The sequence below is a fragment of the Oncorhynchus nerka genome, linkage group LG14 (assembly GCF_034236695.1).
Source record: "Oncorhynchus nerka isolate Pitt River linkage group LG14, Oner_Uvic_2.0, whole genome shotgun sequence".
NCBI lineage: Eukaryota > Metazoa > Chordata > Actinopteri > Salmoniformes > Salmonidae > Oncorhynchus > Oncorhynchus nerka.
The window spans coordinates 19,177,341-19,195,184 of record NC_088409.1 but is presented as its reverse complement, the minus strand read 5'-3'; the positions used below and the strand labels follow the sequence as shown (position 1 = coordinate 19,195,184).

The 17,844-nt window shown below is 45.4% G+C and overlaps 1 protein-coding gene across 3 annotated transcripts in view; it reads right to left on the bottom strand.

The window, feature by feature from the left end:
- LOC115119385 (sodium bicarbonate cotransporter 3-like) overlaps positions 1-17,844 on the bottom strand; it is a 72,332-nt gene that overhangs the window by 20,824 nt on the left and 33,664 nt on the right. For all 3 annotated transcript variants that reach the window (XR_010465730.1, XR_010465731.1, XM_065027681.1), the window contains exons 4-13: positions 17,545-17,683; positions 17,293-17,453; positions 17,004-17,192; positions 10,518-10,627; positions 5,917-6,074; positions 5,654-5,741; positions 5,376-5,522; positions 5,103-5,203; positions 3,683-3,857; positions 3,423-3,556 (exon numbers count right to left, since the gene is read on the bottom strand). Coding sequence is in view for 1 of the 3 variants with exons in the window: in XM_065027681.1 (XP_064883753.1) it covers positions 3,423-3,556; positions 3,683-3,857; positions 5,103-5,203; positions 5,376-5,522; positions 5,654-5,741; positions 5,917-6,074; positions 10,518-10,627; positions 17,004-17,192; positions 17,293-17,453; positions 17,545-17,683 (1,402 nt within the window). In the remaining 2 variants the exon portion in view is untranslated. The remainder of the gene's footprint in view (positions 1-3,422; positions 3,557-3,682; positions 3,858-5,102; positions 5,204-5,375; positions 5,523-5,653; positions 5,742-5,916; positions 6,075-10,517; positions 10,628-17,003; positions 17,193-17,292; positions 17,454-17,544; positions 17,684-17,844) is intronic.

The window sequence follows — 17,844 nt, the reverse complement described above, 5'->3', positions numbered from 1 at the left end:
GCTTATACCTCTTACCTCCAGTGGGAAGATCAGTTATTGTCCAGTAGATAATTTATCTTAACCCCTGGCATGATCTTTTCTCATTGAGTACTTGGGGCTAATACCATAACACACCACAAATTGATTACAGACGATGGTCACTTCTGTTTCAGTTGAGTGTAGGTGTCAGTCTTCTCTTTACCAGCAGATGGCGCTATAGTAACACCATTTCCAGATCTGACAGATATAGACCCACCCCCCTTTTTTTCCTACTGTGTTATTGACTTGTTAATTGTTTACTCCATGTGTAACTCTGTGTTGTCTGTTCACACTGCTATGCTTTATCTTGGCCAGGTCGCAGTTGCAAATGAGAACTTGTTCTCAACTAGCCTACCTGGTTAAATAAAGGTGAAATAAAAAAATAAATAAAAAATGTACCATCTCCTGTAGTTAAGCAAGGCCTTAACTTAGCAAAAAAAGACACGTCCCCTTTTCAGGACCGGGTCTTTCAAAGATAATTCGTAGAAATCCAAATAACTTCACATATCTTCATTGTAAAGGGTTTAAACCCTGTTTCGCATGCTTGATCAATGAACCATAAACAATTAACGAACATGCACCTGTGGAACGGTCGTTAAGACACTAACAGCTTACAGACAATAGGCAATTAATGTCACAGTTATGAAAACTTAGGACACGAAAGAGGCCTTTCTACTGACTCTGAAAATCACCAAAAGAAAGATCTGTGTGAATGTTCCTTAAGCATGCTGCAAGGAGGCATGAGGACTGCAGATGTGGCCAGGGAAATAAATTGCAATGTCCGTACTGTGAGACACCTAAGACAGCGCTACAGGACAGGACAGACAGCTGATCGTCCTCGCAGTGGCAGACCACAACACCTGCACAGGATCGGTATTTCCGAACATCACACCTGCGGGACAGGTGCAGGATGGCAACAACAACTGCCCGAGTTACACCAGGAACGTACAATCCCTCAATCAGTGCTCAGACTGTCTGCAATAGGCTGAGAGAAGCTGGACTGAGGGCTTGTAGGCCTGTTGTTAGGCAGGTCCTCAACAGACCTCACCGGCAACAATGGCACCTATGGGTACAAACCCACCGTCCCTGGACCAGACAGGACTGGCAAAAAGTGCTCTTCATATGACGAGTCGCGGTTTTGTCTCACCAGGGGTGATGGTCGAATTGGCGTTTATCGTCGAAGGAATAGCGTTACACCGAGGACTTGGTGATTTGGAGGTGGAAGGGCAGTCATGTTCTGGGGCGGTGTGTAACAGCATCATCAGACTGAGCCGGTTGTCATTGCAGGCAATCTGCGTTACAGGAAAGACATCCTCCTCCCTCATGTGGTACCCTTCCTGCAGGCTCATCCTGACATGACCCTCCAGCATGACAATGCCACCAGCTATACTGCTCGTTCTGTGCGTGATTTCCTGCAAGACAGGAATGTCAGTGTTCTGCCATGGCCAGCGAAGAGCCCGGATCTCAATCCCATTGAGCACGTCTGGGACCTGTTGGATCGGAGGGTGAGGGCTAGGGCCATTCCCCCCCAGAAAAGTCTGGGAACTTGCAGGTGCCTTGGTGGAAGAGTGGGGTAACATCTCACAGCAAAAACGGGCAAATCTGGCGCAGCTCATGAGGAGATTCACTGCAGTACTTAATGCAGCAGATACTGACTGTTAGTTTTGATTCTTCCCCCCCCCCCCCCATTCATGGTGGACATTATTCCATGTCTGTGGAACTTGTTCAGTTTATGTCTCAGTTGTTAAATCTTGTTATGTTCATACAAATATTTACACGTTAAGTTTGCTGAAAATAAACCCAGTTAACAGTTAGAGGACGTTAATTTTTTTGCTGAGTTTAGAATACCTATTAGGAAACTGTATAAAACATGTAGTCAACCCTTAGGACAAGCGAGCTACTGGTAGTGCAGGCTTTTGATCAAGCCCTGCTCAAACACATCCGAGCCAGTTTATCAAGGTCCGATGGAGCATCTCATTTCTAATGGTTTGTTAGAGGGGGACTGTAATAAAAGCCTGCACTCTCATTAGCTATCCTGGAGGATGGTTGACCTCCCTTAAATAAAACATTGCAACATTACCACCAAATAAATGTTATGCCTTTTGAAATCGTTAATTCAATATATCAAAAGGCTATGGTAGGCTACAAATATTTTATTCAACTGTTCAGTCATATTTATCTTAGAAGTGTTTACTTTGCAGGCTGACTGGTATCTATTGAGTTGTAATGTCTCATACATTGGATGCCCAAATCAACAGGGAAAAAAAAGGCTACATAGAATTTTTTCCCTAAAATTAATATTCACTATTCACAAATAATTACTTTGATTCACACGATCCAATTCACCACGATTGAACCGAATCCCAACTAATACAATAGCAAAGTGAATCATTTATTTAGCCAAACTGGAATCGTTTAAATGAATTATGAATTGTTCAAAAAAGTTAAATCAACTTTGTATGGCCTTAATCACGAGTATCGGTGGAAAGTTTTTGGGGAGATAATTCATACATGCTAATAATAGCTAAACAGTTAACTAGAGGATAAAAGACATGTTTTGCATTAGCTACCTAGTTCATTTGTTCTATCATATTTAGTAGGCTAGGCCTACCTGCTGCTGTAATGTCCCGACTGTCTCGCTCTTCTTGAGCAACGGCCCACTAGTCTATAGCACTACGCAGATGATGCTCGCAAACACCGATACGCTAGTGTCATTCCGATCCTGGCTGATATGTAGATTTTTATTTTATTGATCAAATATTTTAACGGTGCCTAAAAAATTACATTAACAGAAATTATTAAATGAATTTCCATGACATTTCGAAAACGTTTTGGGAATTTATCATTTTCTAAAACTTTTCCAACTTTTATTAGGCTCCTGAGTGGCGTAGCAGTCCAAGGCACTGCATCTCAGTGGTAGAGGCGTCACTACAGAACCTGGTTCGATTCCATGCTGTATCACAACCGGACGTTATTGGGAATCCCACAGGCCGGTGCCCAATTGGCCCAGCGTCGTCCGGGTTAGGGTTTGGCCAGGGGTAGGTCATCAATGTAAATAAGAATTTGTTCTTAACTTACTTACCTAGTTTTTTAATTTTTATTTATTTCACCTTTATTTAACCAGGTTGGCTAGTTGAGAACAAGTTCTCATTTGCAACTGCGACCTGGCCAAGATAAAGCATAGCAGTGTGAACAGACAACACAGAGTTACACATGGAGTAAACAATTAACAAGTCAATAACACAGTAGAAAAAAAAGGGGAGTCTATATACATTGTGTGCAAAAAGGCACGAGGAGGTTAAATAAATGTTAAATAAAATTCCAGGACTTTCATGACAATACGAACCCTGAGGAGGTGTTTGAGACAGTTGGGACACTGCTACAGCAGTAGCCTGCACACTCACCTGCAGAACTTGAAGAGGATCTTCTCAAAGACCAGGACTGGTCCGGTGCTGCCCAGGATGGTGAGTGGCTGGCCCGCAAACATGGAGAAGGCCACGCCCGTCAGAGACGCCCCGAACAACGACTCGATCGCACTCTGGGTGAGTGAGAGTGAGGGGAGATTAGGCAAAGACGGTGAGCAATTAAACATTTTTATCACAAAGTCATCAATAACTGTAGACAAATACAATATCTCCCATTAGTTTCTGGTGACATCACTCACGATGTTTCCCTTGGTGGCCTCGCCCAGCAGGCCTCCGAAAGTGATGACAGGGGACATGCAGGCGCAGTAGAGGAACAGCACAGAGGCCAGGCACTGCAGGCTCAGAGCATCCCTAATATCGCTCCACAGGAACGGAGCTTTCCTCCTTACATCCATCACCAGGCCCCCAAAGATCCTGACAGAGGAGAGAGAGGGAGGGAGGGAAGGAGGGAGGACATCAGAGAGCAGGGAAGCCAGTGAGGGAGTTTTAATAATAGTTTAATTGCTAGAGAGATGTGATATCATCTCTGCACCTTTAGTATTGGGGACAACTCTAAATCAGAGCCAACTCAAAAAACTGGACAGACTAAATGTAGTAGGCAGTTGGAATATAGCCAGCAATGGAAACCGTGCCAGCTGAGGGGACATAAATAATTGTCACACAGACACACCTCCTGTACAGGCCACTTCAGGTCATGTTTCAGAGAGGGGTCAAGAACAGCATGTCTAAAGCCTGCATAGACTCTTTAAAGTGATGTCACCCTTAATGCCATAGTTATTAACTAACTTCTTCACTGAGCAGAATGTCATTACTCAACATTACACAGTAACTGCTGCTCAATAATATACAACTATACTTAGTAGTTACCATGAAATAACCTACAATTGAAGACTAGTAAAAGTAAGAAAGAAATCTAGTATATTTTTGGTCTTTCTCATGAACTAGAAATACACTATGGTGTGGTTTCAGTATTATTGGAGAGTGAATGGTGTGTAGACGGTGTGTGTGTGTGGTAGCGGTGTGTAGACGGTGTGTGTGGGGTACCGGTGTGTAGACGGTGTGTGTGTGGGGTACCGGTGTGTAGACGGTGTGTGTGTGTGGGGTACCGGTGTGTAGACGGTGTGTGTGTGTGGGGTACCGGTGTGTAGACTGTGTGTGTGTGTGGGGTACCGGTGTGTAGACTGTGTGTGTGGGGTACCGGTGTGTAGACTGTGTGTGTGTGGGGTAGCGGTGTGTAGACTGTGTGTGTGTGGGGTAGCGGAGTGTAGACGGTGTGTGTGTGGGGTAGCGGTGTGTAGACGGTGTGTGGGGTAGCGGTGTGTAGACGGTGTGTGTGTGTGTGGGGTAGCGGTGTGTAGACGGTGTGTGTGTGTGTGGGGTAGCGGTGTGTAGACGGTGAGTGTGGGGTACCGTGTAGACGGTGTGTGGGGGGTTGTGAGGTACTGGTGAAGTGCTGCTAGATGAAAGGCTGCAGTAGACCTCTTCAGCTTCTACATCAGACTCATGAAAGACTTTCCAGACCTCTAGTGAACAGCTCTCTTCATGTTTATAATGCTTTTATAATGAGCTGCCAAGGTGACCACTCAGTCTGGCAGCTCCTTTTCATCAAAAGGGACTTAAAGAAAACCCATTGTGTGTGTTTGTGTGAGAGAGACCCACCTCCCTGTCCTCTGTAGCTCTGGTCCTGCTTGGTGCTGGTCTTCCTTGAAGGACTCATTATGGGCAGAGCCGTTGGGCAATGAGGGCATCTTCCTCTTGTCCTGTGTAGAGAGAAAAGCCCCCCACAGGCCAGGTTACTGCACAGCCCTCAACATTCTAACCATCCGTACTGTACACACACCGTGTCCACAGCGGTTCTCTTACAATATTACCCATCAGCATGTCTCACACGTTCAATAGCAGCCAACCAACATCTTGGTCCAGATCCCTCACCTGAGATGGGACACTCTTGGGGGGCTCGATTCGTATCGTAGGGTCCCACTCTCCTGGGGGTAGGACGGTCACCTGGTCCAGAAACTCATCTATCCCCGACAGCAGATCGTTCCGGTCTTTGGCCTTGTACGCTACATCATGGAAGACCTGGCACAGGACGACAACAGCAGTCTCTCAAACGACATGTTGCTGCTTCTGACGCCACAGCATGGGACCAATTGGTGATTGGCCAAGGTTGAAATTGGACCAATCCAGAGCTGTGTTGTAGTGCTCCTCACCTCGTCTGTCATCAGCGTGGCGATGGAGCGGCCGATCTCGTGGTACTGAGGACCCTTCCCAAACGGACCCAGCAGCAGGAACAGGAACCTGACCAATAGGAGAGCAGGATAGAATCAGAGTCCATCCAAGCACACACCACCGCACGTCCCCCTCAACACACAATATGTTTTTCAAAAATGGTTGTCTATTGCAATAACTCCTTCACAGTCAAACTAACTAAATGCCTGTCATGCGATTCAGATAAGTGTGTGTACACACTTACCTGGTGGGTACGGGCACCTCAGTGAGACCAGTGAGCAGCACGGCGGGGGACAGCCTGATGAATGCTATGATTGGTCGCTCCAGGAATTCCACCTCTCCCACCAGCACGTTGGACGCCTCCGCCCCAGGTGGGATCTTCTTCATGAAGTTCATGTCCACCTGGGAGGTTGAAGGTCACAGGGTTAAACAGGAAGTATACATGCTTGGATGTTCCTGAAGTTGAATTGTATTGGCCATGCAGGGTTCATAGACATTTAGACAGATTGAATTTCAGGACTTTAAACTAAATTCCCATGACAACAACTGGGTGTTTAAATAGAAGTATATATTTTTTGGCAGAAATGTGGTATCAACACTTGGAGGCTGGAGGCTGATCCCATGTAGTCTACCATCTCCTGTCGTTGTGAAAGGCACTTAACCCCCCACAAAGTAGAATCCCTGTTAGGCAACTGTATAAACACATGTGGTCAACCCTCAGTCTGGAGAGCTGATGGGTGTGCAGGCTTTTAATACAGCCCTGTTCAAACACGTTGCAGTCAGTTTATCAAGGTCCGGTTGAGCAACTCATTTCTAAAATGTTTTGTTAGAGGACTAAAATAATGGAATAAAAGCCTACACTCATTAGCTCTCCTGGAGAACGGTTGACCTCCCTGGATGTAAAACATGCGTGGTGGAAATGTTGCTCTGGCTTTGTCCAATAATTAGCTCATTCAATATATCAAAGATCATATAGGGGGAACGCATAGAGGAAACACTGAACAGTTAACTAGAGGGAGAGAGAGAACTAGCCAGGATACAAGATTTGAATTGGCTACCTACTCTGTTCTCTATCATATTTTATAGGCCTCTCCTTGAGCAATGGCCCACTGGTACACATGCAGGTGATGACACACAGATGCACTGAAGTTGATTTTGATGTGATTGGTAAAGAATATGTGCCCAAATCAAATACACGGGGGAAAAAGTATTCTTTTCAGATCTGACCATTTTCTAAACTTTTCCAGGACTGGAAAACGTTGTAAAATTCCAAGACTTTTCCAAGATTTAAGGCCGTACCAACCCTACATTATGTGTTTGCCAAATTTCTACAAAATTCTCAACTGTTATTTAAGGCCTCCCCAAAAAGAACCAGCGCGTGTACACCTACAATCACATGTACCAGGCAAGGAGACGGGGTACCTTATCTTCTACATTATGGACCCTACCCACTACCTCGTGTACCAACCCTACATTATGTGTTTGCCAAATTTCTACAAAATTCTCAACTGTTATAAACTGTGGAAAATATAAGGTGTGTTTTGGTAACATGGTCAGTTACTGAGAATGTGTGTATAGATGGGTAGTTTGAGGGTTGAACTACCCCCCCCAAAAAGAACCAGCGCGTGTACACCTACAATCACATGTACCAGGCAAGGAGACGGGGTACCTTATCTTCTACATTATGGACCCTACCCACTACCTCGTGGACGCTACCCGCTACCCCTACCCGCTACCCCGTGGACCCTACCCACTACCCCTACACACTACCCACTACCCCTACACCGTGGACACTACCCCTACACCGTGGACACTACCCACTACCCCTACACCGTGGACACTACCCACTACACCGTGGACACTACCCACTACCCCTACACCGTGGACACTACCCACTACCCCTACACCGTGGACACTACCCACTACCCCTACACCGTGGACACTACCCACTACCCCTACACCGTGGACACTACCCACTACCCATACACCGTGGACACTACCCACTACCCCTACACCGTGGACACTACCCACTACCCCTACACCGTGGACACTACCCACTACCCCTACACCGTGGACACTACCCACTACCCCTACACCATGGACACTACCCACTACCCCTACACCGTGGACGCTACCCACTACCCCTACACCGTGGACGCTACCCACTACCCCTACACCGTGGACGCTACCCACTACCCCTACACCATGGACACTACCCACTTACACTGTACTATGGATGCTTCCGTCAGAAGCGATGACCTCAAACAGGACACCCAATAAATAATAAATCACATAGAATATGTGTGGTTGCTGTTCTGCTGACAGCCGTACTGCTGCACAAAAAAAGATAATGAAAACATCAGATTCTCTGAACCACGGTCGGACCACTACAGACAGATCAACACAGTCACAACACTACGGTCACACACACGGCACTGGCAGGTAACATGTTATGTACAGTCACGTCACGGAACAACAGTCTCATGGATCAACACAACAGCACTGATTGGCCAGGGCCAGTGATTGACAGGAGAGAGGACTTACTGCAGGCCTCCTGGCACCCCCGCCCCAGGAACCACAACTACAGTGGCAAGCATGCTGAGAGCAGGACAAACAGGGGCACAACTTAATTCAGATCACACCATACGCTCAGATCACTCAGCTAGGGTCCAATCTGGATCCATGATGTCACCTCTTATTATAATATCATCCTCTTAATACACTGTTCTCATACCCATCAGTCCCCCAAGGAGCGGAAACCAGTCACTGTGTTCAGTATCCAGCATGTGTTACTTCAAATGACATTGAATACTTTCAGAATGCATTGTATATCTGACCCTTTGACTTTTTCCACTTGTCACGTTCAATTCATTATTTACCTCAATCTACACACAATACCCCATAATGACCAAGCGAAAACATGTTTTTAGAAATTCATCTTTGAAATGTTTCTACAACTTGATTGGAGGCCACCTGTGGTAAATTCAATTGATTGGACATGATTTGGAAAGGCAAACACCTGTCTATAGAAGGTCTCACAGTTGGCAGTGCATGTCAGAGCAAAAACCAAGCCATGAGGTGGAAGAAATTGTCTATAGAGCTCCGAGACAGGATTGTGTCGAGACACAGATCTTGGGAAGTTTACCAAATAATTTCTGCAGCATTGAAGGTCCAAGAACACAGTGGCCTCCATCATTCTTAAATGGAAGGAGTTTGGAACCAAGACTCTTCCTAGAGCTGGCTGTCCGGCCAAAACTGAGCAATCGGGGGGGGGGCCTTGGTCAAGGAGGTGACCAAGAACCCGATGGTCACCCTGACAGAGCTCCAGAGTTCCTCTGTGGAGATGGTTGTCCTTCTGGAAGGTTCTCCCATGTCTGCAGCACTCCACCAATCAGGCCTTTATCGTAGAGTGGCCAGACAGAAGCCACTCCTCAGTGAAAGGCATCACAGTCTGCTTGGAGTTTGCCAAAAGACAACTAAAGGACAAAGATAAACAAGATTCTCTGGTCTGATGAAACCAAGATTGAACTCTTTGGCCTGAATGCCAAGTGTCACGTCTGGAAGAAACCTGGAACCATCCCCTACGGTCAAGCATGAGTGGCAGCATCATGCCGTGGGGATGTTTTTCAGCAGCAGGGACTGGGTGACTAGTCGGGATCGAAGGAAAGAGATCTTTGATGAAAACCTGCTCCAAAGCGCTCTGGACCTTGAACTGGGGTGACGGTTCACCTTCCAACAGGACAACGACCCTAAGCACACAGCCAAGACAATGCAGGAGTGGCTTCGGGAGAAGTCTCTGAATGTCCTTGAGTGGCCCACCCAGAGCCCTGATTTGAACCCGATCGAACATCTCTGGAGAGACCTGAAAATAGAGCTTGACAGGATATGCAGTGTCATACCCAAGAAGACTTGAGGCTATAATCAATGCCAAAAGCGCTTTAACAAAGTACAGAGTAAAGGGTCTGAATACTTAAGTAAAATGTGATTTCAGTTATTTTATTTCTAAAAACCTGTTTTTGCTTTGTCATTATGGGGTATTGTGTGTAGATTGAGGGATAAAAAAATAATAATTGTAGAATAAGGTTGTAACGTAACAAAATGTGGAAAATTTCAAGGGATCTGAAATCTTATTGAATGCACTGTATAAACCCTGGATTTCTGATGCTATGTATTGGCCAATCAGAGGCTTTGAAGCCAGCGGCTGCCATATTGACTTCCCTGTAGAGCCCTGCATGGGCATGAATTTTAAGCCCGAGCCCTACCTATGCTGTGACGTTCAGGTCCTACCCAGGCCCGATTGCTTCAACCAAATGAAAGCCCCGTCCCTGACCGAAACCAAAAATAACTTCCTCCATTAGTAAATCCATTAGCTGCTCTGTCAGTCTCACCCTGCGCGCAGCTCGCTCTGCATGCACTCTACTCATGGCGGCTCTGAGCGAGTATCCATAGCAACGGCTCTGCTAGGGCTGCTCTGCTCAATGACGAGACATGACAGAGCAGTTAACTACTTTGTCACTAACAAAACTCAAGGAACATTATTTTCTGTGAAATAATCTCTGTTTTATATTTGACGATGTTGAAGCACTTCTGACACCATGTTATGATCGTTGTCAGATATGACTATTGCGCAGCAGAGCATGAGCAAATGGCTCAGCTTCAAAATGTTTGTGATCAATTTAGTGATACACGAGCCCTGCCTGTTCCCTAGATATTGATAAAAAAAGGCCCTACTCGGCCCTGACCCAATGTATAATGTCGGGCCCGGGTCAGGTAGCAGAGCTCTACTTGTCTGTCCTCGTGACCGTGGGTCTACACACTGCTCAGCAGTGGGAGGAGAGACGTTACCTTGCTGAAGTCCACAGTGCTGTTCTCTCTGCTTCCTCCGTTGATGCGGCTCTCACTCGGTTTACTGTTCTCCAAGTTCCCAGGAGCTGACTGGGGGGATGCCAGGAGGCCTGCCCAAGGGGTGGAAGGGGTAGAAGAAACCAGTGGTCAATTGAACAGTAAAAAATTAACTGTTTGTATGGCCGATATGAATGGGGAATTGGTACAATTTGTAGACGTACACAATATGTGTCTGAGAAGGAGAGCGGGGGGGCTATGCATGTGTGACTCCGTGAGTTTGAGAGTTTGTTCAGACATGCAGCTGCTCTGTACATGCTGGGTGAGAAACTCCACGTATCACAACAAAGTAATCAGAGATGGGAGAAATAACTAAACAGTGGGGGGGGTCAATAGACACCCATAGGCATCCTCTGTGTTTACAGGACCGACCCTACGGAGGCTGAAGTTGGACAGAAAGGTTTCAGAGGGAGATTAGTGGTGGAATGTGCACCAATGGGGCCCTGCCTGTCAATCCCCTGCTTCTTACTGAACCAGTCAGCCAAGATACACCATATGGTCCAATAAGACAGCACATTTAAAGCTGGGAAAAACAGAACACACTCACGTGTTGGTATTTACACACGTCATGGCCTCAGCCTCTTGCTGTAAAAACGTATTTTGACCAATCATCTCACGGTCTATGAACCTTGCCAATTGAAACTAGGACTTGCTATGGAACTCACTCTGTGTAATACTGTGCAGCGTCTGTGTGCATATGGGGGTGAAACCCGAGCACGCCTCACATTAAACCCTGATATAATTTATTAGACAGTGGTAACAGGGGTAATAGTGCCTGATTACAATAACATAGGGCCAACTTAATGTAAACAGTTACCAAACTTCGTATAAGGGTAACGCTCAACTCTACCCTTGCCCAAACTGCTCACATTTTCAGGTGAGAAGTTGTGGGTAGCGGGGAAATTGCTCATAAATATACATTTTTGTGGTAGTACCTGATCCCAACACTAAAGCATTCTTAGAAGTCCACTGTCACGTGCTGATAATAAAATGATGTGCATCTCAAGCAAATATGGCTCTGGACAGTTAACTCTCAGTGGAAAGGTGATGAGTTCCTGACATCTACTGCCAGTGTAAATTAAAATCCCCAATGTGGTGCAAAAAAATGAAATGTGGACTAACATTTATTGCAGTATTGTGTTGGAGAAAAAAGTGAGTCATCCCCTTGATAATGAAGATTAGGGGCTCATTTCAATCCAACCCACATTGCAGTATTCATGCTATAGCTCTTGGTCAAATTAACTCAATAGTCTTGGGTACTGTATAAAAACCTACAACTACTACCAGGGCCACCCCTCTCACAGGTATGTGTTCACTTTTCAGAATTACAAGTGTGTGGGCACATGATGAATATTGTAAATAAAAATGTTTATCTATCCATCCATCCATCCATCCATCCATATACAGTTGAAGTTGGCTGTTTACATACACCTAAGCCAAATACATTTAAACTCAGTTTCACAATTCCTGACATTTAATCCAAGTAAAAATGTCCCGTCTTAGGTCAGTTAGGATCGTCACTTTATTTTAAGAATGTGAAATGTCAGAATAATAGTAGAGAGAATGATTTATTTCAGCTTTTATTTCTTTCATCACATTCCCAGTATGTCAGAAGTTTACATACACTCAATTAGTATTTGGTAGCATTGCCTTTAACTTGGGTCAAACGTTTTGGGTAGCCTTCCACAAGCTTCCCACAATAAGTTGGGTGAATTTTGGCCCATTCCTCCTGACAGAGCTGGTGTAACTGAGTCAGGTTTGTAGGCCTCCTTGCTCGCACACGCTTTTTCAGTTCTGCCCACACATCTTCTATAGGATTGAGGGCAGGGCTTTGTGATGGCCACTCCAATACCTTGACTTTGTTGCCATTTTGCCACAACTTTGGAAGTATGCTTGTGGTCATTGTCCATTTGGAAGCCCCATTTGAAAACAAGATTTAACTTCCTGACTGATGTCTTGAGATGTTGCTTCAATATATCCACAATTTTCCTCCCTCATGTTGCCATCTATTTTGTGAAGTGCACCAGTCCCTCCTGCAGCAAAGCACCCCCACAACATGATGCTGCCACCCCTGTGCTTCACTGTTGGGATGGTGTTCGTCGGCTTGCAAGACTCCCCCCTTTTCCTCCAAACATAAATGGTCATTAACAGTCTATTTTTGTTTCATCAGACCAGAGGACATTTCTCCAAAAAGTTCAATCTTTGTCCCTATGTGCTGTTGCAAACCGTAGTCTGGTTTTTCTATGGCGGTTTTGGAGCAGTGGCTTCTTCCTCCTTCCTTGCTAAGCGGCCTCTCAGGTTATGTCGATATAGGACTTGTTTTACTGTGGATATAGATACTTTTGTACCCGTTTCCTCCAGCATCTTCACAAGGTCCTTTGCTGTTGTTCTGGGATTGATTTGCACTTTTAGCACCAAAGTATGTTCATCTCTAGGAGACAGAACTTCCCTTCCTTCCCGAGCAGTATGATCCCATGGTGTTTATACTTGCATACTATTGTTTGTACAGATGAACGTGGTACCTTCAGGCATTTAGAAATTGCCCCCAAGGATGAACCAGACTTGTGGAGGTCTTCTTGGCTGATTTCTTTTGATTTTCCCATGATGTCAAGCAAAGAGGCACTGAGTTTGAAGGTAGGCCTTGAAATACATCCACAGGTACACCTCCAATTGACTCAAATTATGCCAATTAACCCTTCAGATGCTTCTAAAGCCATGACATCATTTTCTGGAATTTCCCAATCTGTTTAAAGGCACAGTCAACTTAGTGCCTGTACAGTGCCTTGCACAAATCAAAAACTGAAAAATTGGGCGTGCAAAATTATTCAGCCCCTTTACTTTCAGTGCAGCAAACTCTCTCCAGAAGTTCAGTGAGGATCTCTGAATGATCCAATGTTGACCTAAATGACTAATGATGATAAATACAATCCACCTGTGTGTAATCAAGTCTCCGTATAAATGCACCTGCACTGTGATAGTCTGAGGTCCGTTAAAAGCGCAGAGAGCATCATGAAGAACAAGGAACACACCAGGCAGGTCCGAGATACTGTTGTGAAGAAGTTTAAAGCCGGATTTGGATACAAAAAGATTTCCCAAGCTTTAAACATCCCAAGGAGCACTGTGCAAGCGATAATATTGAAATGGAAGGAGTATCAGACCACTGCAAATCTACCAAGACCTGGCCGTCCCTCTAAACTTTCAGCTCATACAAGGAGAAGACTGATCAGAGATGCAGCCAAGAGGCCCATGATCACTCTGGATGAACTGCAGAGATCTACAGCTGAGGTGGGAGACTCTGTCCATAGGACAACAATCAGTCGTATATTGCACAAATCTGGCCTTTATGGAAGAGTGGCAAGAAGAAAGCCATTTCTTAAAGATATCCATAAAAAGTGTCGTTTAAAGTTTGCCACAAGCCACCTGGGAGACACCAAACATGTGGAAGAAGGTGCTCTGGTCAGATGAAACCAAAATTGAACTTTTTGGCAACAATGCGAAATGTTATGTTTGGCGTAAAAGCAACACAGCTCATCACCCTAAACACACCATCCCCACTGTCAAACATGGTGGTGGCGGCATCATGGTTTGGGCCTGCTTTTCTTCAGCAGTGACAGGGAAGATGGTTAAAATTGATGGGAAGCTGGATGGATGGAGCCAAATACAGGACCATTCTGGAAGAAAACCTGATGGAGTCTGCAAAAGACCTGAGACTGGGACGGAGATTTGTCTTCCAACAAGACAATGATCCAAAACATAAAGCAAAATCTACAATGGAATGGTTCAAAAATAAACATATCCAGGTGTTAGAATGGCCAAGTCAAAGTCCAGACCTGAATCCAATCGAGAATCTGTGGAAAGAACTGAAAACTGCTGTTCACAAATGCTCTCCATCCAACCTCACTGAGCTCGAGCTGTTTTGCAAGGAGGAATGGGAAAAAATGTCAGTCTCTCGATGTGCAAAACTGATAGAGACATACCCCAAGCGACTTACAGCTGTAATCGCAGCAAAAAGTGGCGCTACAAAGTATTAACTTAAGGTGGCTGAATAATTTTGCACGCCCAACTTTTCAGTTTTTGATTTGTTAAAAAAGTTTGAAATATCCAATAAATGTCGTTCCACTTCATGATTGTGTCCCACTTGTTGTTGATTCTTCACAAAAAAATACAGTTTTATATCTTTATGTTTGAAGCCTGAAATGTGGCAAAATGTCACAAAGTTCACGGGGGCCGAATACTTTCGCACGGCACTGTAAACTTCTGACCCACTGGAATTGTGGTAGTGAATTATAAGTGAAATAATCTGTGTTTAAACAATTGTTGGAAAAATTACATGCAAAAAGTAATGTCCTAACAGACTTTCCAAAACTATAGTTTGTTAAGAAATGTGTGGACTGTTTGAAAAACTAGTTTTAATGACTCCAACCTAAGTGTATGTAAACTTCCAACTTCAACTGTCCCATGTGGGATTAGAACTCAAAACCATTGAACTATGAGCCATCTATTTCTTGTAACGATGGATGTAGCTACAAATAAATGTATAATCCTCATAGCCTCCATGTTTTTTTTCTTCGTAAAAGATGCATGAAACGGTAAGCAAAAACGTTGAATTTGGTCATGTGCCTTCCTGCCTTTAGAATTTTGTGTAACGCCAGTAGTCTGGTCAAGGAAGCGTCATGCAAAATATATATTGGCACACTCCACTTACCAAGACCATTGCCAAATAAGGCGTGCGGTCACCCGTTTTTATAGTAAGCCACGAGGTGGTACCACCAAGCACATCCAGAAGGGAGTGCATTTCATACCGAACTGCTCGCTTGAGATGTAGAGGAACCTTCTCAAGGTGTGATGTAACCGCTGGGGGGAATGAGATTAATAGTAAATCAAAATATAGCCCTTTCGCAACCAAACGTGGAAATGAAGACCAGAATTGACGTGTTTCACTAAGTCTAAAACATCTGGTTTATGTTGATGAAATGTACTCTTTAAGTGCTTCACAAGTCATCACGCACACAGACACATACAATGTTAAGGACCGAGAGAGGTCAGATTATGTAAGGTGAAGAAGGTGTGGAGGGGGGGGGGGGTTCATGCTATTTGCAGGATATTTAACCTGCTGGAGGTGGGGGGAGGAGCTGCACCAGACAGGCAGGGTCTGCACCCCAGACTCCTCCTTGTGGTCCTTGACTAGACCGGACCGGAGCTTCAGTTCCTCCCCATCTGAAGCATGGACCTCCACACTGGGGATACTCCAGCTCCTACCCTCACCGGTCAATCAGAGTAGGGGTGGGGGACAGGCAGGGAGGGGTGGGTCTGGGTCAGTCAGAGGAGGGGTGGGGGACAGGCAAGGAGGGGTGGGGGATCTGCATCTGGCTACGGGATGGGTGTTCTGGGGGGTGCTAAGGGGGGAGGAGGGGGTGCTGGCGTTGAGCAGGAAGCGACTGAGGAACTGAGACCCCCTGGACTCCCTTGAGGAGGGAGGGGCGGGAGGTGGATAGACTTCCTATGGGAGGGGACAAGGGTAGTTGGGAAAGCAGAGAAGACAGGATGGAAAAGATAAGAGGGAGAGGAAAAATACATCAGGAAGGGTAAGAATACTAAATGTGTGTTGGGAACAATGCTCTTCATGCTGCGAAGCCCAGGCCTTGGAAGTGTCTTGTTAGTGGAAGTCAAAGACAAAGAGCAGGGGCATATTCAGTACATCCCAAAACGTCACAGGGAACATTTGCACAACGTACATGGAGCCGCAGTAAACCAGGAGAGATTAAGTCAAGATCAATTAACATCTATCATAATGCCAACTGCCCACAAACAGCAGCGAACATGTTCAGAACACACACAAAAACACTGTTTAGCAACCTTTTGCAAAAATGTTACAAAAACACAATAAATGCCGTGGTTACATCACACTTTAATAAGGATATACTATAGGTCACTCAAACGGACCAATCACAAGCAAGGGGAAGCTGACCAATAATCTTCAACTGTGATTTAATTGCTACATATGATGGCATGTGCACAGATTTACTTTGGTTTTAAGTTATTAACTATTAGCCTATTACAACATTTCAACACAAAATCCTTATCACAAAAACATCTTTCCAGGAGAAAACACAATCCAGCACACAAAACAAACTCTCAGACTTCACTGCAGTGTTCAAGAACAGTCATGATGGGAAAAATCACATGCCAGTAAGGCTCATGCACCGATCAGATCTTGCTCATCGTCTTGTCACTCAGTTACCTCAGCCAATTGACACCTCTTTGAATGACCCAACCCACTTCATAAAACAACATGTGCATAGTACATTCATTCAATCTGTCAAAACACAACAAAAAGGGGTGTAAATAAACCATTATTTTGTAGAAGAGCTGAAATGAGGGGATGAAGAGCAGAAGAGGCAAAAGGAGAGGTGCAGCGAGGGCCCTCACCGTTTCTCTCAAGCAGGTGTGGGTCAGATTGTTTCTTGCCGATGTCAGCGAAGGAGCGCACCAGAGGGATGCGGTTGCTGAGCTTCTTCTCGTTCTGGTGGTGGTGTCTCTTCAACATGGCCTCCCTCACCTTCTGCCTCAACTCCTCCTCCAGCTGAGCTGACGCCACCATGCTGTCTATCACCATGTCTATGGGGTACAGGGTAGACTGCATGCTTTACTCAACACATTCCACTTTCAGACACACACACACAGTAAAATGTCTGCAGAGACATACATACACACTCACCTGCGATCTCCTCAATGGTGTTAGCTCTCATGTCCAACATGACAGTGCCGTTGAGGATGCAGCTGCGGAGCTCGAAGAGGCTGTGGAGAGACAGCGTGGCTACATAGGGCTTACTCCAACGCTCCCCTCCATCCTCCACGTCTTCCTCAAACTTTAACCACCTACACACACACACACAGATGAAAGGAGCTGATTATGTGGTTGGATGAGGAAACATCCACTAGGAGTAGTGAGGAAGGGTGTGCGTCATGCCTGGCTGTCTCCCTCCACTCGTAGACGTGTCCGTCCCGGAAGAACAGCTCGTCCAGCTCAGTGAACAGGTCGTGGGGCATGTGCTCTTCATCATCATCCTCTGTCCCCAGGATGAACTGGACACGCTGGGACGGGGTGTCTGAAACACAGGGGGTACAGGTGGAAGATGGGTAATGTAGTACAACCAAGGGGAATATTAGTGGAAAAAGGACAGTAAAAGGTTTGGTATAGGAAACAGGGCTGGAGAATGGAGATCTGGCAATAGAGCTGATCTGAGGACAGTGAATGAAGCAGATGTTG